This window comes from Centruroides sculpturatus, unplaced genomic scaffold (genome assembly GCF_000671375.1).
Source record: "Centruroides sculpturatus isolate CEXI.00-Female unplaced genomic scaffold, Cexi_2.0 scaffold1132, whole genome shotgun sequence".
Classification (NCBI taxonomy): domain Eukaryota; kingdom Metazoa; phylum Arthropoda; class Arachnida; order Scorpiones; family Buthidae; genus Centruroides; species Centruroides sculpturatus.
Genome location: NW_019385318.1, coordinates 153135 through 173203, shown reverse-complemented (window position 1 = coordinate 173203; position 20069 = coordinate 153135). Strand labels below are relative to the sequence as shown.

Sequence of the window (20069 nt, the reverse complement as noted above, 5' to 3'; positions counted from 1 at the left end):
ATGCCATCATCTAATACTTGTTTATAGTTATTTTGTTTAAACTTCTTACAATATATTCTATATTATATAATAACAATAATAATAATTTAATTAGTTGTTATATAACATATATTAATCAAAATTTTATGATTAATATAACAGTATGTCCATGCCTGATTCCAAGTAATTTATATATGTAAAATTATGTTCAGGCAAGTAAAAATGAAACAAGGATGTTTAATGCAACAGAAATTTTCAAAACATTACTAATTTTATCTCACCTTTTCTTAATTAATCTAAAATAAATAATAAATATAGAATAAGTATTTAAATATAATTGTTATATATACAAAAATATGGTTATAATTTAGCTAATTACATTATTTAATGATTGAATAATCAATAATTTATTTATTTGTAACAGATGATTATATAATTTTGTCTTTAAATTGCAAAATTTTTTATGCCATATTGTAAAAATGGAAATTTATGCCGATTTCTCATGTAACCAAATGTTTAATTAGTATATTTGATTCCAGTTTTGCTACAAGTGTTTTTTTTTAAACATTTTTATATTTAATAAAACATTTGGTTTTCTGAAATAGTAGTATGAATTTCTATATTTATATAACTTCATATTAATTAAATTTAAAAATGATAAAAACAAGTAGCTTAGTGAAGAATCTGAGCCCATGTCTTTGCTAAAGTCTGGCTGTGATTTGACCATTCTGAATATGCTCTAAGTTGCCAAATAAAGTTTCCTTTCCTTACTACTCAGAGTACCTGGTATGAACAATAAGATCCAATGCAATCTATGTTTAGAGAAGTCTAAATTTAAGTTAATAAGTCATATTCTCATATATGTGAAATTCTGTTCACATTTATATATAGAATTTTAAAATTATTATGAAATACCATCCAGCCACCTGTGGCCTAATTGAACCATGGGCAGAAATTAAAGTTTTAATAAGTCTTTCCATCTTTTGAAAAAGATTTTTCTTCATTTCATCCAAATTATAAAAAAAATTTGATGTTTCTTCAAGATGGTTCACTCCATACCTACATACATTTATGTAGGATGAAAAATAATCTGTATAAAATTTGGAAGTGAAAATTCTCCAATAACCCTGCTATTTACATATTCATTGCATATTGAAAAAAAATTCTACTAGTATTATTACATTCTGTTGTTGAATTATTCTTATCATAATGTCAGATTCTTACGTAACTTTACAAAAATAAAATCTAATAATTCTCATATTAATGAAGATTGAAAAAGGTATAAGATATACATTTACAGTTTAAAAAAAATTTATTTTTTTATCAACATGTGCTTCTTACTCTAAATAAACCCTATTTATGAAAATTTACACACATTTTCATTCTATGAATTAATTCAAGCCATTAGTAACATACCTAGATCCTTTTCGAGCCATGATGTAATCCAATCATTTTTATTTTAATAAAGACCAGAAACCAATTTTAGCTATTATCTTATTTTAAATATTTCACTTGCTCTCCAAAATAATTTTATGCCTAGCCAATAGCATTCTTTGTTGCTAACTGACATCCCTAAAAAAATATCCAGATTCATTTAGATCAATTGGCCATTTCTTCAGCAAGACTAAAATGTTTTGAATCTAGTATGCTTTGACGTACAGTACATATTCTTCTATTACTATTTTCTTTTCAACACTTCAGTATCTATTTTCATTCCATTTTCAATTCACTTCTTAGTAATTAAGCAATCTACAACTCTGAAATATTTATAGTCTGGCTTTTGTTGCCTGTCTGGATGTAAAAAGTATTTGACTCAGTAATCCCAAGCTATCCTCTTTAAAATTTTGGGTATTGTGAATTTAGTCTGGATTCAGTTTTTATTTCATGTTTAATTTTTTGTTTTGTATCTTTTGTATTAAAGTTGGAGATTTTTCCTTTAATGATTTTGCTCCTCTCCTTGGTATTCAACAATGTTCCAAATATTATTAAACACATTAACAACATACATTCCAAGGTATGCAGATGACATTAAAGTAATTAACAACTCCATCATGTTACAAATAGACTTAAATATACTAGTTATTTCCCTAAAAAACTGAACTTTGTAATTAATGTGTAAAATACTTGTTACGCACTTCTTTTTCTTGAAATCCTCCCACTCCAGAATTTTGCTGCTCCATACTTAACATGTAAATAATGAATTTAAGGTTTTTATACTATTTAATAAACCTGTTAATTTGTATCTTTCGCTAATTCTGTTAAAGAGTTAAACGTGTTAGTAACGAATTCATCAAAAAGTAGTAGTCTTGCTCAGTGCGTATGCTCTGCGGTGATGACGTTTCGAACGAAACTCTAACGAAGTTCACGAAGTAAAGAGTTAGTTTACTTCATTAAGAAAAATGGTGCCTGACAATATTGATGTTTCTGAATCTACTCAAGTGTTTAAATTGTGAATTAAAAGGTAAAATGATAGAAATAACTATCCACTCGAAGCAATCTAAGAAAAATATTTTGGATAAGGCTGCACTAGCAACATTCATATCTTCAATTTTAGAAACAGCCATTTAGTTAATGAATCAATCAAAAAGTCTAACAAAATGAGAATAATGATGATGTCATTCTCATTTAACTCATTCGACTTTACGAACATACCCTAAATCTCATGCAATCTTACATTCACAGATCATCACCCAACCATAACCAACATATACAATTATATATCGTGGATGACAAATACATTTCAAAACCTTTTTAAATTTTATTAGAATATTATTATTTTTGTTTGGGACCTAGCTGAGACAAAGTAAATACTTATTTCAGTTAGTGTTCGCTTAGTACTGTATATGTAAGTACACATGTATAATCATTGGCATTCTGCCAATGATTATACATGTATACTTACATATACTGTATACAGATATAAACAGGTGTAAGGAGTCAAGTCCAATCATTATTTTGTTTTGGGCATTATTTTTAGTTATAGTTATTTTCTTTTTGGGTCTTTTCTGGATGGAAACTCCTAAGAAACCCTCAATGTGCTAAATTCAAAAATATGAAAATCTACATTTAGTAATTTATATCTGTCACTGATCCCATGACATGTAGACATGTAAATAGGGCAATGTGAAGTTACACCAATAGAAAGATAAAAGACAGCACATCTGTTCAACTGTGTGGTGTAGCTTTCGACAGTGATATTCATTGAAGGAAATTGTCTGGCATTCTTTGATAAGCAATGAGCTTGTAAGAAGTGTATTCTTTGTTTAATTATTTCTGTGGAGATTTGATTGATTTATACGAAAAATAATTTTTTTCCATTGATTAACTGTTTATTTTGTAAATAACTGATCTTGACTTTTTTTTTGAATATTTGAAATATACTAAATATATACTAATTCATTACTAATTCTTGTTATAATCATTGTTGTTTATATATAAATATTATTTTGGATCATTATATTTTGCTTCCCATTAAATCCAGGACTGGTACTTCACTTTGCACCCTAAACTGTGTAACACTATCTTTTGTTTTGCATGTATCAGCTCAATATTTAAAAAAGAAAAAAATCAAATCATCAAAACAGTCTAACTAAATTAATTAATATGGATTACATTCACATTAATAGTCAACTCCAATTAAGCTTAATTATATATCAAGACATATAGATCTTATCTAAACATAATTTTAAGTCTAGTTTAACATTGGTTTTTACAAGTACTACTAAAGAACAAATTTATCAAAAATTTCTTGAGCAATATAATTTAAATAAGTTAATTCTAGAATACTTTAAGATATACTTACTCTAGGAGGAAGTCGTCTTTTCTCTTTTGGTGGAATAGAATTCATTATTTGCGATCCTGTCGCTATTTCTAAATACAAAAAAAACATACACATATATAATTTCAAAACAAAGACAATATGAACTTGATAATTAATAAATTACTAATAAAAAATACATATCTATCCTTAATAAATTCGCTTTCAATGAAAAATTTCCAATTGGTGTATTTAAAAAAATAAATAAAACTACCTTTTTAGATATGCCAAGCTTTAAACTCATTCAAACTCAAATGTTTTTTATTGGATTCTTAATTGTTAAGTTTAAACCTGATGAAAAGCTATAAACTATAGTCCATTCACTATAACTTTATGCATGTTTCCACAAGAAATAGTTTGCTAAAGGATTACTCTTTCCTAAAAATTCTCTCTGGGACTAAATTTATTTTAATTAACAGACATTCACATTTTTATTGGGACACTACTGTTACTTCTTGAATGAGACAGGTAACAAGGAGGAGATATATTTTGTAGTATACGGTGATGGTGAGGTAACTTCTTCATTTTATATATGAAGTTTCAGAGAACAGAAAACAGCACAAAAATTTAATAAGCATTTTGTGCCTGATATCTAAAAAATTTGCTTTATTCGTTCAATTCAGTTTTATTCTTTATCTACTATTTAAATCTTAACTTTTATCATCATCTGACTTAAAAAATTACAAATATTGTATATGTGTGGATCCAAAACCAATATTTTAGTGTCATTTTCATGTTCAATGCTGAATGAAGTAGAAAGGTAAACAAAGACAGCATTTCTATAAATATTACCCATTCCTCCTCTGAGTCCTTCTAAGTAATTAAGACATCATCTACAATCATACATAAAGATAAAGGATATAGCAAGAAAAGTGGAGAGTTAAAAACATAATTTGTTTTCATTTTGTATACAATCCAAGCTTCCATAGGGAGAATGGAAACTCCTGGCCAAATCAGATATAGCTACAAATACAATTTAATTTTTCATTAAAATTAGTATAAAATTAGCATGTTTTAAAACACTCATATATGTTGGAACACTTTTATTGATGTTTAAGTGCACATTAAATACATATTTGTACTATATGTGTTTTGCTTTCAACTGATTGAAAACTCCAAAATAGTTGATGTTTTTCTGACTGACCAAAATTCCATTCTGTAGTTTTTCAATCACAAAATGATTTTTAAATAATATAAAATGTATATACAGTAATTCAATGGCAAGAGTAAGTGTGTATAAACAAGTATAAGAATAGTATAGAAAGCATTTAAGATCAATGATGATAAACAGTTTGAAAGAAAATACAACTTGTTTTCCTAAGTTGTCTAACGATACAGGATGACTTATTTCTCATGTTACAGAAAATGACATTTGAAATATTATCATGTTTGGAATATTCAATAGAACAACATCTAACAAATGTCACTATGAATTTTTAGTGTCTAAAATCATTGGATGCTGGCCATTACATAAAAGGTAAGTAATGATGATACATCTTGCCAAATGATGTCAAGCTGAAATGTATGAACGACTTCATTCAATGTTAACTGCAAAATTTCTCCAAAAGAATACAAACATTGTTAAAGAAAGCATAATAAATATAACAGAACTGTACTGAAGACTAATATCATTTCTTTTATCTTAATTTTCACTTAACACTTGAACTTTTCATTTTGATCAACTGCTTTCATATTGGATCTACTTTGCTAAATTTATATATTCAAAAAATTAATAAATAGCAATTCTATTTTATTGGCAGCTTTTATTCCCATGAAAAATATATAATTTATATATTATTATTTTTTCATTTAAAAAATATTTTAATTGAAAGTCACTACTTATATTTAAATTTTACTTCATCCACACATCAAACAACCACCTGCTTTTGTTCATAGAACTGATTTCAAATTACAAAAGCTATTTATAGTCAAATGATAAATGATGTATGATACAATGCATTTTAGAATAAAAACTCTTAGAAAGTACAGAAATTATATATTAAAAGTTACCTCATGATAAATACTTAAATATCTTTAAAATATATATGAAAACAATATTTTTAAAAATTAGCATTTTTCAGGAGTATGGCTTAAAACAGTGGCAAAAATGTTTACAGCTGCTGCTTCTCCATCATACAAAAGCATAAAAAGATATCCTCTAGCATTTAAAATCAGGGTATCTTCTTAAAAATTTCAATCAAAACACTTCAGAAATTTTGATTACTGAAAGGATTTTTAAAAATACTTTTTACACATAAAGGCAGAGAAACAGTCTCTACAAAAAATTAATTCCACATCTATTTCAAGTATGTTCCTGCAAGTATATGCAAAGGATACAAGGACTCCAATTTTATGGCTTTGCTATTTTTATACATTACATATTTAAAATATTTAACCCAGAATTACATATTTCTTATGTAACTATTTTGTTTCCATCTTTAAATGCAACAGTAGTTAAATTATTTAATAAAAAAATCAACAATACACTATTTTTTTGTAAGTAAACAAATGTCTTGGCTATGGCATTGGCCTTCTTTGGCTTAACCTTAAGGAAGTCTACAACTGCCAGAATGTCGTTTACACGTTGTAATGGGCAGAACTATTTGAAAAAAATAATAATATAAATTTCTCCATTTCTTTAATAACAGAATAAGTAGCCAACTTTGATTTTTATTGCCATTTAGGATGATAGAAGATTTATTAGCAATTCAATTAATAGTATGGAGAAAAAAATTTCATCAGCTGTTTTCAGTAATAAATATTTCTACAACACATCTTTCCTTCAGATAATGTTTTTGTCAAATATATTAATATAATAATTATTACATAAAGTCATTTTAGACATTTATTTCAAACTAACACAGAACAATAATCTGCAACATTATGCCATGTTAACTGCCTATAAACTTAATTAATAATTTGAACAATACGGCATTATTAGTAGGCATGTCATCATCTATTAATTACTACAATGAATTTATAACTAATTAACAAATCAATAGGATTCAGCAGATAATTATTTAGCTAATAAGATCCAAGTTAACAATGATAACATATTTGGTAATAATTAAATAAATTTTAATGTCTTATAATATTTATACAGTCCTAACCGAAATTTTACTATTTCTAAGTATGTATGTAAAAAACTACTGTAGGAAAAAAAAAACAAAATATTGTTTTCAAAATAATTTGGTACACAGATGAGATGTCAAGTAAACATGGATCGAGTCCAGAATAATCAAATACTTGGCAAAGATACCTTCGAAGTTGGCCAGATCAATAAATTCAGTGTTTTAAATACTTCAATTACCATCTTACCTTCGTATTCTATTTACAACTTATAAGTGTTACAAAGTATAATACCTAGCTCTGTAAATTATTTTATATTCGGCTAACATACACGCAAATGTGACTAAATATGATTTAATAAAAATGAAAATATATTAAATGACAATTTCAAATAATAATAATAATAATGATTTAATTTGAAAAATATACTTTTAAATTTGTATTTTTGATAATAATTTCCAATAACTTAAAATGAGACAAGAAGTAAAAGTAGATTTAGTTCAAAACCCTTTCACCTAAATGTAGAACAATAAATATTTTACTTCTAAATTTTATTTAACAAATATAGTTGGAAGTATGAAACAAAACTAAATGGCACTAACTTGCCAGGTCTTAAAATTCTGGTTATCAGATATTGCTATAATAGTCTTTATAACCAAATTTTTATTATAATTAGTGGTAAAAAGATTATCTCAAGTAAAATCTCTCATTTGTTATCTTTTAAAATTTATGTAGAACAAAACTCTACTAATACATTGTATTTTTAGACATTCTCATTAAAATGATAACAAAAGAAAATTACTGTTTTGAGCATTAACATACATTTACTAAACAAAGACAGCACTATTCAATCAACTGCTACTTTACACATCATAATCAGTTTACCAAGAACTATAGAAAAGCTGTAAAATGTATGACTGATCATTTAAAATATACATTATATAATTTTAAAAAGTATATATAACAAACTTATTTTAAATGTTATATCAAATATATTATGAGCAAATTCAAAACTAATTATATCATCACTCAAGAATAGTAATAATATTAGTCATTTCTGGATGATAAAATAACTATATATAAGATCATAGACGAAACATTTCATTTATGCAAATATTTCAAAATAGTTTGTTCAAAGTAGTCACTTAGATAGATCATTTATTTGATAACAAAATAAAGGCAAAACTATTGATGTTTCTGTTGCTAAATAAAATATATTGTAAACTTGTATAATCATTAAAAAATTAATGTAAATGAAATTATTAAGGGTACGGAAGTTTTGTCATGGAATTTTAATTTCGCACATCTCTAATATACTATAAATAAACATAATCAAGACATTCTCTACTTGAAACAAAGCAACCTGATATATATCTTCAATTGTTATGCATATATATAGAGAATTTTGTATAGCAGAGTCTATTCTTATTCAACTAAGTTCTCAAAAAGAATTATATTAAAAAAATATTACAAGTGAATAAACAATTTCTATAAATAAAAAGTTCAGTTTTAAATAAAGCAATTGTTACATTTGTATAAAAGGAGAAAAAAGAGAGACATGGGGCTTTTAAATTACAATAGTTAAAATAATATATGCTAATGAACTATGTTTAAAAAAAATTTATGACAACTTAATATTACATCATTTGAACAGGAATTGGACATGTATATTTCCTTCAAATTTATTATTTTTTATTTTATTAATACTTTCATAGTTATTTTCTAATTATTATTTAGAAAATATGATAAATTATACCATATTACAGTTTTATTTACAATAAAATAGAGAGGTTGAGGCCGAAGTTTTAAACACGAAAATGTGTACATCGGACATTCAGCGCCGCTTTCCTGTAAGCCTAGAAGTTTGACAATGGTGTTTGGAATGTCGAGCATGATTCCACTGACTATCCAAACATCATTGTCAAACTTCTAGGCTTACAGGAAAGCGGCGCTGAATGTCCGATGTACACATTTTCGTGTTTAAAACTTCGGCCTCAACCTCTCTATTTTATTGTAAATAAAACTGTAATATGGTATAATTTATCATATTTTCTAAATAATAATTAGAAAATAACTATGAAAGTATTAATAAAATAAAAAATAATAAATTTGAAGGAAATATACATGTCCAATTCCTGTTCAAATGATGTAATATTAAGTTGTCATAAATTTTTTTTAAACATAGTTCATTGTAACAATGTTGTAACTACAGCGCTGTAACTAAGTAGCAACAGATAGCTTCAGATTTATGAACATTANTATTTTTTTATTTTGTACAAACAAAATAAATTTATTGAAAAATATAAAAATAATAAAAAATTATATTTCAGATGTTAATTTAGTATCAAAAACGTAAAATATTTGAGTAGCCCGAGAAATAGCCGAAGATTGCAGCGCCACAGCACTAGCGGAAATTTAAATTTGCCGACTGGAATGCTTTTGGATAACGGACGTTTCGGATAACCAGCTTTCGGATAAACGACGCTCTACTGTAAATTCAAATGTTTAGTTGGTCTGGAATGTATTTCCTTTATAATGCATAAATTTAATGGAAAATCAGTCTGATTGACATATACTGTTTTAAGTAGGGATTTTTAGAAACTAACTTTATTATTGAAAACCCTCTTTATATTCATTCTAATCATCAAAACAATGATAAACTTTACGTAATATATAAATTTTAAGATTAGTATACAAACAGTACTGATGATTATTAATTCACTCATCCCTGCTCTGTTGTTTTGTTATGATGCTGTACAGAAACTTGCATCCCATAACTCATTGATACATTCACCCACTCACTCATATTAATTTGTTTGAAACTCTTCTATTTGATTAGCTTTTGTATATATAATCATCATATATTTGTAGATGATGTGTGTTGTTCTCATTATTTCTGAAATGAAGTATGCAAGTGATGACGGTGAAAATCATCAGGTAAAGCATATCTATGGATATGAAATGATACATATTACATCAATTGAAAGCTAGTGTCAAGTCAATGTGGGTGCTTCTTTCAATTTGGAAGCACTCACAATGAAAATTCTAAAAGTGAAGATAAAGTAATAATACAGTAATAAACACACCTATCAAAGAGCCTTAATTGAATTCCAGTAAGATTAAATTCAAAATAAAACTTTTGGATTAATGTTTTTGATTTATAAATGGAGTTCTTCAAATCTGTATATTTGATCATGGAATGCTTGAATAGAACAATGACGTTTTTTAGAAAAATTAAATAATTCTCAAATACATAAAAATATCAATAAAAGTAAATATAAGAGTTACAGGTTTGAGTTACATTCTGGATCAAACTTTTCTTTCAAAATACTCAAAAGAAATTTGTATAAATTTGAAAAGGGCAACTTCTTTTGAATATAGCTCAACTGTAAGGTATAAATTAAAATATTTGAAAAAAATATAAAATTTCAGATAAGAATTAATCATTTTCTAAACAGTAAAAATTGAAAATGCAGAAAAATATGTAGNATTCAAAAAATTAATAAATAGCAATTCTATTTTATTGGCAGCTTTTATTCCCATGAAAAATATATAATTTATATATTATTATTTTTTCATTTAAAAAATATTTTAATTGAAAGTCACTACTTATATTTAAATTTTACTTCATCCACACATCAAACAACCACCTGCTTTTGTTCATAGAACTGATTTCAAATTACAAAAGCTATTTATAGTCAAATGATAAATGATGTATGATACAATGCATTTTAGAATAAAAACTCTTAGAAAGTACAGAAATTATATATTAAAAGTTACCTCATGATAAATACTTAAATATCTTTAAAATATATATGAAAACAATATTTTTAAAAATTAGCATTTTTCAGGAGTATGGCTTAAAACAGTGGCAAAAATGTTTACAGCTGCTGCTTCTCCATCATACAAAAGCATAAAAAGATATCCTCTAGCATTTAAAATCAGGGTATCTTCTTAAAAATTTCAATCAAAACACTTCAGAAATTTTGATTACTGAAAGGATTTTTAAAAATACTTTTTACACATAAAGGCAGAGAAACAGTCTCTACAAAAAATTAATTCCACATCTATTTCAAGTATGTTCCTGCAAGTATATGCAAAGGATACAAGGACTCCAATTTTATGGCTTTGCTATTTTTATACATTACATATTTAAAATATTTAACCCAGAATTACATATTTCTTATGTAACTATTTTGTTTCCATCTTTAAATGCAACAGTAGTTAAATTATTTAATAAAAAAATCAACAATACACTATTTTTTTGTAAGTAAACAAATGTCTTGGCTATGGCATTGGCCTTCTTTGGCTTAACCTTAAGGAAGTCTACAACTGCCAGAATGTCGTTTACACGTTGTAATGGGCAGAACTATTTGAAAAAAATATAAAATTTCAGATAAGAATTAATCATTTTCTAAACAGTAAAAATTGAAAATGCAGAAAAATATGTAGACAGAACTGTTTCTTGCTATAAAGTATGAATTTTAACATTTTACTGTTTCTCTAAAATAAACTAAAGTAAATTTCTATCATACAATATGGTTAAATGATCATTGCACCAATTATTGATAAAAATGACAACTTCAAATAACTTTGTATCTGTACAATAATCCTCATAAAACTAGATTCTCTCTACACACAAGATCAAGATCAACACCTAATCAAGATTATGGCAAACTTGGGCATGTACAATAAAAACTTGTCAAGTAAAACTACTCTATGTGGATATACTTTATCTGAGTATATTAGTATGTCCAATAATAATATACAGTACTACACTGTACACAGTATTACGTACTTACTCGCATATAGGACGAGGTGCGACTTTAAAGATCAAAATAAAGAAAATTAGATTTATTAATACAATTCTAATTTTATTTTGTTTAATCACAAATAAAATATTATCAAATGCATATAAATGCACACAATGTCCCGCAAAAATTACTGGCATTTTAAACTTTAAGGAAAAATTGACAACATAATTTGTTCATGTAAAGCTGGACAACTGGAAACCTTTTTTTCCAATTCTTAACAGTCGAATCCACTCTCCGTTGATTAAACTTATGAGTTTCTCCAAATTCTGATTCCTGAATAATCATCTGTTTCTTGTGAGAATGGATTAAAATTTATATTGGGCTCCCATGTGATTTTGGAATTCATTTCAAAAGCTAAACACCAACCATATGCCGAAAATCTATCGGGCTAGTTTTAAGGCTAATTACTAAATGAATTACATAACCAATTTGTATATATTACGATGTTTGTATATATTAAGCCTTGCTGGGGCTTGCGATGGCCAGTTGAGTGCCTTATAGGACGTGGGCACTGGATGTGTCCCCAGCCGGCGCTGTAATAACCGTCGATGGTTATATAGTTAGCTTATATGTGCTGGAAGAGGAGATCGGACTGGAGGTCTGGATAGCGTAACTGGCAACGCATCTGCACGGTAAGCAGGAGTTGTGGGTTCGAGTCCCGCTCCGGGCCGATTTTTTCTCCCAGCGGTTCTAAATTATTTAAATTAATTTATTTATTTATAATTATTAATGTTAATAAGAGATGGCGCCTAACGCTTACCTCTAGAGCCAAATTGGTTACGTAATTCATTTAGTAATTAGCCTTAAAACTAGCCCGATAGATTTTTGGCATACGGTTGGTGTTTAGCTATATTATATATCAGGTTTAGCGATGTTTGTATTCAATTCAAAAGTTTTGCTTTTCCTATTACTATTCATCTTTACTCCTGACAATGCACAAGAACGATTCAAACAACCCAGATAAAATAGTTACGTTTTAAACACCAAAGGATTAGCATCTGGCAAAAATGCAAATACGTAGTTCACAAAAATTATTGCAAAAACGCAAAATTCTTCGCTCACGCATATAGGACCACCTAGGATTTTGAAGTGAAAAATGAATAAAAACCTCATCTTATATGTGAGTAAATACAGTATATAATATTCTAGTGTAACATTAAACATACTACTGTATAGGTAATATAGCGATAACTGTAAGTGCTAGGTATTGATTAGCACTGTAAACAAGAAAATTTATTTACTGATACATTACATGCAATTATGTATAATGTACAGTACATGAAAATGTAATCACATAGTCTTAAATGTTTGACTTAAGATAATCTAAAATGACATTTGCTTTCTGTTTTAACTTTTTTGATGAAATGATGCCTTCAATATTTCTTTTCTATTAGGTTAAACAAATTCTAAAAATTGCCCAAACCCCACCCAAATCTGTTGTCATCAATTACCATTTTATTTATCCCCATAAATGGAAACATTAAATTCACTGGCTTTATTATAAGAACAAACTGTAGGCTAGAGCTAGTTGTTGAAGACATTAACAGTAAATTATGTATAGTCTTTACAACAGTGTTTCTCAACAGGGGAAATATTGCCCCCATGTGGGCGTTTTTTCATGTTGAGAGGGCGATTAGTAACAATTTATATTTTGGGCGGAAAAAAACAATTTTCTGGGCGATATAGTAAAACATTATATTAAGAATAATTAGATATTTTATTCATTATATCGTACAATAATTAAACAAATAACATTATACTAGTCACTATTCTATTCAATGCAGTATGAATTTGGCATTAGCCTTGGCCCTTGGCATCGGAATTTTGAAGTGAAGGGGGTGAGACTACAAATGGTTTTACTGAAGGGGGCGATGACTCGTTAGATGTTGAGAAACATTGCTTTACAACAAGACCAAATAGGAAAAAGAACAGACATTGAAGTTGGGGGAAAAACTGACAACTAAGACAAATTCTTATATCTAATGCAAGAGTGCAATATGCCCACCATTGTACATTATATTATGCCCATGATTGAATTTTATCATCTATGCAGGAGGATGAAACTAGTTGCCTGAATGAGAATATTTCACCCAAAAAGATTACAAGTTTGTGTGGTTATTGATCAAGTAAGGGTTATCAGCTTAATGAGGATTTAAAGTCATAAAGACTAAAAATTCTGTTCTATGAAAATATGATCATTTGGAAGGGTATATAATATAAATATATTTATTTATTTATTTAATATTTTAATTAAAAGACAGATAAAGATATCCTCTATGACACCCAACAAGGAAACTTCTAGCATTAAGACTTTTTTTAAATTTATAAAGTTCTTAAAATAATTTTCCTGTTTTTGAATAGTTGACTTATAAAAACTGATTTAACAGAGTTTAAATTTATATAAAACATTTTTATTCTTTCCAGTGTTTCAACTTTGGATTGACTTAAAACTACTATAGATATGCTTCTTTTGTATTTTATAATGATGAAATTTAAAACCATTTTATGCTAAATTTTACAATGCAGACTGCCTCAACTGATACAGCACTTACTTTATGTAGTTTAAATTTTATATGCTCACAAGACTATGTTAAGACCAAAATTTCATTTCATTTTAAATTAAAAAATATAAATTATAACACTTCTCTGTTAATTTAGCATATTTAGTTGCTATACAATTATTAAAATATTTAACTTTGTGGAAACAATTAATATTTAGAATAATTTAAAGTCAATACAAATTAGATGAGTACTTAAATCCTGATAGTGGAACTTATTATTATCTTTTATATAAGCAACATTATGATGATTAAACAAGTCTAAAATAAAATTTGTTATGAAAGTCACTGATGAAATATCAAAATATTTTGTAATTATATTGGAAAATGAAGATCCAAAGTTTAATATAATATTCTACTGACTAACCAAATAATTGCAATAAGCATATTTAAAGTAATTATTGAAAAACAATTGTTACCTGTTCAAACATTTTTGCCAAAGTAAATAACTTTTGATTAAATATTGATCTTGGCACTAATACACAGACATTTGATAGGAAAGAAAATTTTAATTTATGTAAGCATATTTAGAAAAGTACAAACTCCCTCCCTATTAAATTCAGTTTTGTATCTCTAAAAATTAAATTATAACAAAAACTTTTCAATATTTTATATATATATATGCTACAACATAAATAACACAAGGAAGAAATAATCATCATAGGGTGTTGTTTCAATTATACTAGGAATTCAAGAAAATTACTTTATTGCTCGTTACATGACTAAAGTCTCTAAGGCATTTCTACACATCAAACAGATTACAACAGAACATTACTGTTTGTAAAACAAATATTGTCTTAAAGATGTCAATGTGAATACAAAGACCAGTACAATGCCTAAATCTTTAAACGAACAAAGTTTAAACATTTTATTAAGCATGGAAGAATTGTTATGTATGTAAATCTCCAGGGGACAAATTGTCCCTTGACTTAGTTAGGTGACCCCACACCTCTGACTGTTGTCGTGTTTCTTCATCTCCAGTCAGTCGTGCGTTAGCTGTAGTGACACTTATACCTGGAGGCACAATGTTACATTGTATTATCACAAAGTTACATTTGATTATAATAAAGTTAATTACATACGTTAACAAGAGTAATTTATTTTACACACACAACATGCATTCAATCATTAAGGAAGATTGTGAAGAAGTTCAAATTTCCTTATTGTAAAGTTAACAGACACTTATGGAAAAAATAAATCATTGCATTCATAATTAATTTTTTGCAAACAGTTTACAGCAAACACTGGGGATAAAAGCCAGTCCTGTATATATTTATATGAGATGTGGGTGAACAAGCATCACATGGTATAAAAATGCTAGCAATACAGTGCAACTAATTTGAAAGCCCCAACTGGAAGAAGCAGACAATTAATAATTCTTCATGCTGGAAATAAAAATGATTTTATTCCCAAACCCAGATTGTTTTCATTTCCAAAGACCATTTTGTTTCCAAAAAATGGATGAGGACATTTTGTGAAATGGTTTAAGAATCAACTTATTCCAATGTTTCAGAAAAATCATATTTTTATGGACAAATCTCCATATCACAGTTGTCAACTGGAAAGATCTCTGTACAGCAATAGTCAAAAACAAAAAATGGTAAACTGGCTAATTAAATATAGAATTTCATTTCCTAATAAACTGTACAGCTTTATGAAATAATTAAAATGCATAAGAATTCCAGGATACACTATGAGATTGACAGAGTGTGCATCCAGGTCATACAGTTATTTACTTGCTTCTCTATCATTGCAAATTTAAATCACACAAAGTGTTTTCTCCAATTTTTCAACTTTTGACTTTTCATTTACTTTAGTGTTTGAAATTACATAATAGTAATATTTATCAGTTTCATTTGAAATCAATTCCATGTCAAAAACACTTCAAATATTCAAGTTTTACTGTTTCACACTAATCTTTAATTTGCTATTGTCAAATAATTTGGAAAAAAGTTATTCTTCTTTCATTCTTAATAAGTCTTCTTTCTTTATTTTATGGTTCAGTAATTTCATCGTCTTCACTGTCAACTAAAATCCAAACTTTGATTGATGCTCAATGATCGTTTGATAATTGCTGATCATCAGCAACATTTTCCAGGTTTTTAGGAGCTGATTAAGACACTTCATTTACTCAGAAACTTCAATGCTTTCTCTAAAAATTCATCACACATTTTGCGATTCTAATTCTGCAGTGATTTATCAGTTGAGATACCTTTCTGTTTATGACCAACCATTTCACAAAGTCAAATTCTTTTATTTGTAGTAACAAAGTAACATATACAAATGAAAAATTACACAAAATAGACAAGAGATGGCAGCACTCTCTACAAAAGTTTCAATGGAAATCACATATATATGACAAAACCACTGAGTCAGTTTTTGCTTATAACATGCAGAAATATTTATACATCATTACTAGCAAAAAAAAAAAATAATAATAATAATAATATTAAAACAAGTAAAACAACAAAACCGTATTTGGGACAAGACTATGTCTCAGAGACATGATCACTTTGATGCTCAAGGCAGGTCTCATTCTCCTATCTTCTTTGATATCGCTGCTTTTAGTCGCAATCGTTCAAGCTTTGCCAACCACGAAATCATCCACGATGCATCTTCGATGAAATGAGAACTTATCTAATTTCAAAATTTCTCTCTGTTGCGTGTCAGCCCGGGTTGAATTTTTGTCGATGCATAACGAAAAGTTCCCATTTTTGAAAAAAATAATCATGGCTATTGTATCGTCCAAAATTATTTTTTTATTTTGCACAAACAATATACAGTCGAACGTAATGACAACCCTAATATAACGTCAAATTTTTTATTGTTCCTACAATTTTACTATACTAGATATTGTTAAAAAACCCACTTGTAACAACATAAAACCGTTTTAAACGTCATATTTGAAGCACTCCCAAATTTACAAAATTAGATTACAAATTTTATTTAACACAGAAGAAACTACATGTTCAGTCCTAAGGTCAGAGTTCACTTCTTAGAATGACTGTGGGTGGTACTCTCCCCTACACGACTTCGGTGGGGTGAGGTGGCTGTTTTGCCTGTTTGTAGAAGAGGGTCACCATTTTGGATTTTACTTTGACTCGATTCTCGGTCCACCAACTACCTAAGAGTCTGGATTTTTTTATGCGCAAATGATTCAGGCACCTAATACTCTGTGCCAAATATCAACTCTTGACATGTACTCCTTCATACCTCTATGCTGATAAGAACGAGTGGCAGTACAATTTTATAAACAAGACATAGTCTTGTCCATAATAGTATAGTTAGAAATGAAATTACTATATGAATATTGTCTAACATAACTGTGTGCTGTCATTAATATACTTATAAAATGATACATCATTTATACTTTCAATAGAGCAAAATATCAATAAACTTGGTATAGAATTTCATTAGCAATGATAGTTATCAGAACATTTGATTAAAATACATATTCATTTTATTACTGCTGTGGAACACGCAAAAATGGGCTATGACAAAATCACTTGAAAAATGCCACATAGCTGCAGTAACCATACATCAGCAATGCTGGCCAATTATCTACCAAAACAGAATCAGATGTGATCCAAAGTCATTTCGACCATCCCATAGTAAGCTACAGATGTCAGCCTATTGCTTTGGGAGACCAGGGGCCATATTCTGGTCACTGTCTCTTGTCTCTCATAAGCCGGTCGCTGATTGGCTAATCCAAATGATTAGCCAATCAGCGACCAGCTTGTGAGAGACGAGAATGACAATGCTTTCTTAGTGCCCACAGAGCAGAAAGAATAAAATAAAAATATACAAATGTAAACTAAAAGAAAGAAAACAAAATTCCATCTTAAATTTTTTTAATCCAGAGAAATTTCCAATTCCACACATATACCAAAGACTTTCATATCTGGAATTTTTAGTATCAAGAACAGGAAACTGACATTGAGTCCATCTAATTGAAACATGGATTCATAAGATAATTACTCAAGTACACAACTTTCTACAGAATCACTCTTTCAGTCATCATCATCAATCACCACATCATTAAATCTTCTTATTCTTTGTTGGTGAACACAAACATCAACCTTTCATTATATATTTTGTGTTTAAATTGTATTTATTTACATTCAGATTGTTGTTTATTACTAATGTAAACTTATTTTCATTGTTCTCAATTGATATATTTTTGTATCTGAAAACCATTTGGATAACTTTAATTGATGAAATGTATTATAATTTTTCCTACTGAAATTAATGGGATTGTTAATTCATTTAACATCTTTTCATTTTGCAACAGAATTGTCAGAAACAAATTAAAGTGGTTAAGCAGAGAAAGTTATGTATACATATACAATATATATATAATGTAGACCACAGTCAAAGTGTTACTACTTACTCTCTTTGAAACTATTTAACAAATCAGAAGAGCTTTTTTTCATATATGGCATCTCAACAAGAATTCTTGAATCATGATAAAATTGAGCCCGCATCCTGGCAGGCAGGAGACAACAAATAACTTTAAATTTTAAAATGGAACCATGTGCAAAACTTAAATAACTGCCTTTAACTTAAAGAAGCAATTCTTATCTAAAATTTTTTTTTCTAAAATCAATCAATCAAAAATTACAAACAGAACTTTCATAGAAGAGACAAGACAAAATATACCTAACACTATATCATATTTATTGTAATGATCAAACTTACTTTACTTTATTAACATGAATGATCATTTGTTTTTTGAAAAATGCTCTGGCATTAAAGAAATGGCATATTAAAGCATTTGCATCATGTATTTTTTGCTCTGTTTTTTCTTAAGTAGTAGATGTTTTAAATAACATTTTTATATAACCCAACAAATAGAAATTGAACAAGATAAAAGTGAATGGCATGTCCAGTAAACTGATCTTGCACAACCATATTCACTGCATCAAACTGTGTCACTGTTCACAAATACTACTGAAATGAAGATCAGAATCTGTAGTAAGTAAATGCTTAAAACAGCTTAGAAAGAATGGAAGAGCCATTAAAACCTGAAAAAAAAATCATTCTTGTCAATCTAAAATTACTGCTTCTCATGATACTGTTGTACTGAAATGAATTTTGCATAGCAATAGATTTATCTTAGCATGAAGTTTAGCTCAAAAATGATCTAGTGACATTGCTAAGAACATGGCTACTATAACTACATGGCAAAGACTGGCAGAATTAAGCAAGTTCCTAAAGTAAAGCAACTTCTAAACAAAAAACAATGAAAATGTGTGCAGCAGACAAAAGAACATTTACAGTGGTCAATAGATTTATTGGAAATCAGTGATCTGAAGTGCTTTTTGTCTGACCTTTGCTGATAAAGGAGTGCATATTTATCACCACAAAGGTGAGGAATTCAAACTTGAATTAGTTAGAAAATCAGTGAGGTTTCCATCTAAGGTCTTGATATAGGAGTGCATGTCTGGCAATGAAATTGATGAACTTTGTTCTGAAAAACACTGTTACTGCTGATGTATATTGATATGATAACCTTTTAAATTTCAACTACATCATGATGATAAATTTATTTATCAGTAGGATAATGTATTGTACCTGTACATAAGGTTGCCTTCAACCAGCTTATGCTAAACTGGTTGAAGGCAAGGAAAATTCCTTCTCTACAGTGGCCTCAGCCCAATTTATCTCCAATATAAAACATTTGGAAAACGATGAAGATACAATTAGAGAAGGAAAAACCAAGCAATGCAAATGAATTACTTCCTTTAACATGAAGAGTTTGGAGTGAAATCACCTCAGGTGAATATGCCAAATTTGTTAAATTATTACCTAATCAATTACAAGCAGTTATTC

The 20069-nt window shown here is 27.9% G+C and overlaps 1 protein-coding gene across 7 annotated transcripts in view; it reads right to left on the bottom strand.

Moving 5' to 3' along the window:
- LOC111637573 (la-related protein 1B-like) overlaps positions 1–20069 on the bottom strand; it is a 151980-nt gene that overhangs the window by 112524 nt on the left and 19387 nt on the right. For all 7 annotated transcript variants that reach the window (XM_023383085.1, XM_023383080.1, XM_023383082.1 and 4 more), the window contains one exon: positions 3782–3849. In XM_023383085.1, coding sequence (XP_023238853.1) covers positions 3782–3849 — 68 coding nt within the window. The remainder of the gene's footprint in view (positions 1–3781; positions 3850–20069) is intronic.